Source organism: Anopheles stephensi, chromosome X, assembly GCF_013141755.1.
Source record: "Anopheles stephensi strain Indian chromosome X, UCI_ANSTEP_V1.0, whole genome shotgun sequence".
Taxonomy (NCBI): domain Eukaryota; kingdom Metazoa; phylum Arthropoda; class Insecta; order Diptera; family Culicidae; genus Anopheles; species Anopheles stephensi.
In genome coordinates this window covers 12,775,302-12,781,230 of record NC_050201.1, presented here as the reverse complement: position 1 = coordinate 12,781,230, position 5,929 = coordinate 12,775,302, and the positions used below count along the sequence as shown (strand labels likewise).

The window sequence follows — 5,929 nt, the reverse complement described above, 5'->3', positions numbered from 1 at the left end:
TCCCGTAGATCAATGTTTCAGTCTGCAACACTTCCACTAATAGTCCCGAAACAACCGAACAACAATCGTCAGTGGCAGTGAGCTCGGTAAAACTTGCCCGAAAAACCTGACAGGTGGTAGGTCTGCTCTACGTCCCGTACCACAAACAAAACACAGCCAACGTCTAAGACGATTCGACATTCTGCTGTCGGTTCGCATAAAGTGTCTAGAGCCCCGCTAAGCGGATCACCGGACCGGTCGGTGAGTCCCTTGCGACAAACGAACCCAACCCCAACCCTACTTACCAGTATATCACTCTCATCATCCAGCACTAGACAACAGCACCGGGAGGTCTGCGTAAACGAGCGCCCCAACATCAACTCCCGAACGCATTCCAGCGCTGCCGGGAGGCTTAGGACAAAAATTTTCATTTACTATTTACAATTTAATTTCACCGTCTGCCGAAAGCGTAATGTGCTTTTCCACCGGGGCGAGCGCGTCCTCAAACATCGACACCCGGTTTGACAACAAACCTTCCGGGATGGCGAGCTGCTATTGCGCTCGGCCCAGCTTTAACGGTGAACCTTATCGGCAGCAACACTGGTGCGAACGTACTCTGGGCTTTTGCATTGTTTCCCCGATTTTCCGAGTTGCGAAGCACACATTTTATGCGCCCGGCCCGGGTGAGTCAATTGATTTTTGTACGCCGGGATTAAATTGAGCAGCAGAAGTAGGAACACCAATTTGTATCGCTGGATGTCGTGTTTCGATGGAATGTCAGCATTTGTCGGCAGAAACTGTATTATCTTGCGTACGCTGGGTAATGCCCCCGAGGTGTGGATGTGTTACATATACTGAGTGTATGCAACACTGCCCCGAGAAGCCATTATGCTATTTCTTCTTGTTCATTAGTGTTAGCTATCGCTTGATAATTGCAACACTTCTTGATAAATCTTCTTGACAATCTTCGTCCCTGATGTTAGACTTGGTCTGTTGTCCTTAAAAGCTTTAACAATATAAATGACATTAGGAACTTCGTTAAAACTAGCTAAGATAAGGTTGTATGATAACTTAAAATCTAAGTCCTGACGAATTGTAACAAAAGTTCAGAGTTTCTCCTCATGTACTAAAGCCATCTACGATTTTCCTATTTCTTGTAGTTTTTTAGTAATTCTTCCTGATAGTTGCTCTTCTTCATATAAATCTTCCTTGATGTTGCTGGATATAAATCATTCTGATGATGCTATGGTCTGATGTCAGCCTTGGCGTAAGAGCATACAACTGGGACTTCAAAACTACATCCCAACTTGCTACGATTTGGTTTAGTAAAACTTTAATTTATAAGTCCTCACGAATTCTAATAAAAGTTCAGAATCTCTACTACTGTACACGCAAAGACATTCACGATTTTCCTATTTCTTGAAGTTATAAAGTAATTCTTCGTGATAGTTGTCTGATAATAGTTTTACTTCTTGTTTAATCTTCCTGATGATCCTGGTTCCTGATGTCCGACTAAGCATGTTTTCTTTAAATGCTTGGTTGAAAAAAGTGATGATTAAAATATACATCACAACTTGCTACGATAAGGTTCTTTTAATATATTAGGCTCTGAGGCTTCTTCAATTATTAGAAAAGTTGACAATCTGTACTGATGTTCAAGGCTGCTTGAAGTTTCGAAGTCATAATTCCGATAATTGATTTCTTGCTTGACAATTCCGTTTCTTCTCGATCTGCTTCTTTGTCTTAACGACCTCTTTAGATCATACCTGCCTTTTTTGTCTTTCTAGACTTAAAGATACTCCGTAGTTGGATAGTCAGTCCTCACTACGGGGGAACGGTCCGGACGAGATTTGAACTCCGGTCCTGCCGTACGAAGACCAGCGTCGTTGTCACCTATACCGCAATAGAAATGTATAACATATTATTCTATCAGTATGGACTGACTGATCAGTATGGACCCTAAAGCCTCAAAAATTCTGAGAAAAGTTAGGAATTACATGTTATGTACTAAATTCTTCAAAAATGTTCCTTCCTCTTAAAGCTCTGATACGTTCTTGCCTATGATGACCTGTATTCTGCTTTCAATTACAAGAACCCATTCAAGCCAACACCACAGACAACATCTTCCACTCTTCAAAATGGCGCTCACAGCATACTGTAAATGTTGGCACCAATTTGGCACACGAACTAATTTTGCTGATTTATTATAAACGAACGTTTACGCTACGTGCTACGGAATCAATATGATACGACTACGTGGATAGCGCGTACAAACTACGGCCCTTGGTCAGCTCGACTGCATCAGTGTTCACGTTCAACGCATACCGCACCGGTTGGCACTACTAATTCGAGAGCAAACAAAAACAACACCAGAAACAACAACAAAAAAAGAAATCACTGTGACAGTTCATCGTGCCAGCTTCGGGTTTCGGACAGGCAAGCCAGCCCGCCACGGGTAGTTTTGGATTTTGCAGCTTAGCGATACTGGCACGCACGGATAGGAAAAAATGAAATTATTGATTAAATATCTGTTATCTATCCGCCAGCCATGGACACTGTGAGCCGTGGGAACTAACTGTTGGATTTTTTTTTCGGACATTGCTCGTGCCCGTGCCAACGAGATCAAACACGTAAAGCGAGCGATATATTATTGGAGCGGTGTCGGTTGGCTTCGAGGTTCGGTGCTAAGTGAACCGACACTTGGAATCACACGTTCCACACGTCCGGACACGTCCGGCGCACGCGATCGGTTTCCCGGGTCCGAGAGCACACACATGCCATGTCCCTATCCCTATAATACCCACACTCCGCACTAAAGTCTTGCAATTGCAGCGGTTTCCCACAACGAAGATTCAGCCCACGAAGAGAGAGAGAGAGAGACAGAGATGAAGTGTGTGTGTCAGCGTTGCAGCATCACTAACCATGTCTCTCTGAAGTCTCTGATATCCGTTCGTCCAAATACTTGTGGAAAGCCAAGAAGTGGAATGAAATGGAACGGGCAAATGCTGCAGTTCCTGCCAGGAATGCTGCCACCAGCGTCAATAGTTTTATTGAAAACGAACCATTATTAGACACACTGGAGGCACTGAAGGAGTCACAGAAACACAGAGGGAAAAGAAACTGTTCTGATGACCCTCCAAAATGGACGCAAAGTCACGACCCATTGACTCCACGAACTACACCGTACACTTGACAGCACCTCCCGGAGGCTCTAGTTTGATCGTGTTCGGAGAACTCAAAACCCCAACACGCGACGTATTATCGATATTTAAAGGGTCACCTTCTTTGTTTCTCTACTCATCTTGATTCTAATCTGCTAAAAATTCTTACCCAGCCCGTAATAACATTTCATACTCACTACCCCATTTCGCGAGTATAGTTTACGCTATCCATTTGCTAGAATTGCTCCCAGCTTACACGCCATGACTGTCGGCCCATGACGGACGGCTAACTTTTCCTGCACCTAGCGCATCGTTCCCCTGGCAATCCTTGCATTACGTTACATGTGTCCGTTTACCACCGGCCGAGCATTGCTTTGATTTGTAGCACTTCAACCCGCCGTGTACCCAACGTGTATGTGCATTTTTCCGCCATTTTTTTTTTTTTTTTGTTTCGCTCCATTTTTATGCACGGGGAAAAAAACACAACACATTTTGAAGCGCAGTTCCTCATTTTCCGATCGTGTGAATCCGACCGGAAGATAAGCCCCGGGGCTGTAGCGCAATATAGCAATCAGCTAATGTAGGTGCTCGTTCCTCGCACTTTTACATACGGTGCCGCGGTAATGCAAGGTGCTGATCATAAGCCACACGCGGCCTTCCTACATCTTCAAACACATCAGTGCTGGAGCTGAACGGTTTGATGCTAGCAAGAGAAGCAGCTTAGTTACCGGGTAGTCCTCACAAGTCCGACAAGACCCACACTACCTGGACCCGTGGCAGGCTACGCTTTTGACACGATGGCAGTTTCCACCGCGAAGGCAGCCGGCGTGCAAGAAGATATTTTTACCAACTGTCGTACTGCGGTGCGGTGGATCACTCCCGGTGGATCTCATCGAGTGCATCACACCGTCACCCGGAAATGGTTCATAAAAATTAAGAACATTAGACTGGTGCATCGGTATCAAGGCAGGCCAACCAGCGTAGGTTGTGCTTACAACAGCCGGGATGAGATGAGGTACACGCGACAATGTTGCATCTGGTGGTGCAGTGGTGTACCATTTTTCCGGACAATGGCTTTTCCAGCTTTTCCGGATAGTAACATTCTCGCACAAAGGTGGCCATTTTGGAAATTAAAAATTGTGCTCGTAAAAGCTGATGCACTTCAAACCGATGCTTCCCGTGTGTGGTCCCGTGGCCAAGTTCTCTCGGTATCTAAAACAGGAAGAGACATAATTATAATCAGCTAGGAGGATTTTTGCTTTACTTAATACCGGTTACTTACCTCACGTATGACATCTGTCAGCGCGGCGGAATATGATTGAGTACCGTGATCTGTTCTTGTAGATAAGCTCCACAAAAGGCTTAACAGGCTATCATTCCCACCGACGTGACTAGCGTACCGGAACACACACGAAGGACAGCTGATAAAGCTGTCACGATTGGCACCCATTTTCGGCACATCTCCAACTCACTTTGGTCAGAACCATAACCCAACACAACTGAACTGAAGACTGAAGCACAATGATTGTGCCTTTGTCTGCCGGTTGGTACACCAGGTGGCAAAAAGTTTTTTTTTGGTGCCGAGAAAGCGTCAGTAATGACAGCAATCAAACATTCATTATCCATTTCCTACGAAACCGGTTCTCGGTCGGTATAGCGACAGCCTGTCCTGTTCCAATATTGCCCTCCCACTCCCACTTACTTGCTCACCCGCTCTATCCGCACAATGCAGACTATTGAGAAAGTTTTTTACCGTTTTTCATACTCGTGCCGTGCCGGATCAACACAGGTTGATGAAGATGTTAAAATCCAAAATGGCACACAGCGCGCAACCATTGATTGCAAACAGTTCTGAATCATTTATTATCGCTCTCATCGGACCACTTTTGCAGTGGATTTGTTTTCATGAGAGTTTCGGACCTTTTTTTTTATTTGCCCGTTCCAGGTGTTTGAGAATCGGTTCAGCTTTGTTATTTCTCTCTTTTTCTTACCCGGCCCATCGCATACTTACCGCTACGCTACACCGAGTACTGGGGAAGTCTCTCGATTATCGACCAGCACACGCGGCAGATCAGTAGAGTTCGCCAAAGTGCAATAACACTGAACAAAGCACATAAAATCAAATTGGTAAAATATTACGCTTACGGTGCGAGGTTCGATTGGCTCTATGGTACACGGTATCACTGCTACCAGTTACGTAGCGAAGTAACCAAACCGTGTCAAGTTCTCACACCTGAGAGACAGTGTGTGTGTGTGTGCGATTTTTATTATCGGTTACAGCCAACTGTGCGGATGGCACACCTGTCATCACAGGTAGACGCAGTGAAGTCCCTGCAATTGTAAGTATATTCACATACTCTTGCCGGGCAGGTGAGTTCGAAGCGATAGTCGTACGCTCTTGGTCGTAAATTCAACCGAGTACATCAACCGGGCTCGGATCACAGATGTGCAGCGGTCTGGAAGCTGCTGGCCAAGTCGTAAACTATTCCTGATCTTTCATTCCTGGTGCAGTGGTCGGCAAAGTCGTTTCTATTCTAGTCCAAATAATATCTACAAATTGTATGTTAGATCTGTGCAGTACCTGATGGAATCTGACGTAAAGGGCGATTCATAATATCGAACGACGAGGCTAACATAATTATAGTCCTGCTGAGCAAACGGACAAAGGAAGCGTGGTAGGCTCAAACTGAGATGGAGTGATGGCGTTGATGCGTGGGCCAGAACGCGTATCGAAGATTGTTGGAGCAGTCCAAGACCACGAAGCGGTTGTAGCGCCCGGATAAGTAAGT

The 5,929-nt window shown here is 45.4% G+C and overlaps 1 protein-coding gene across 1 annotated transcript; it reads right to left on the bottom strand.

Moving 5' to 3' along the window:
* Positions 1–3,257: 3,257 nt before the first annotated feature.
* LOC118508274 lies at positions 3,258–5,440 on the bottom strand. The gene is made up of 2 exons (XM_036047917.1): positions 4,423–5,440; positions 3,258–4,352 (listed from the first exon to the last, which is right to left on the bottom strand). Exons 1-2 carry the CDS (start codon positions 4,588–4,590, stop codon positions 4,083–4,085), a joined length of 438 nt encoding a protein of 145 aa, XP_035903810.1. The 5' UTR covers positions 4,591–5,440; the 3' UTR covers positions 3,258–4,082.
* Between the last annotated feature and the right edge of the window lie 489 nt (positions 5,441–5,929).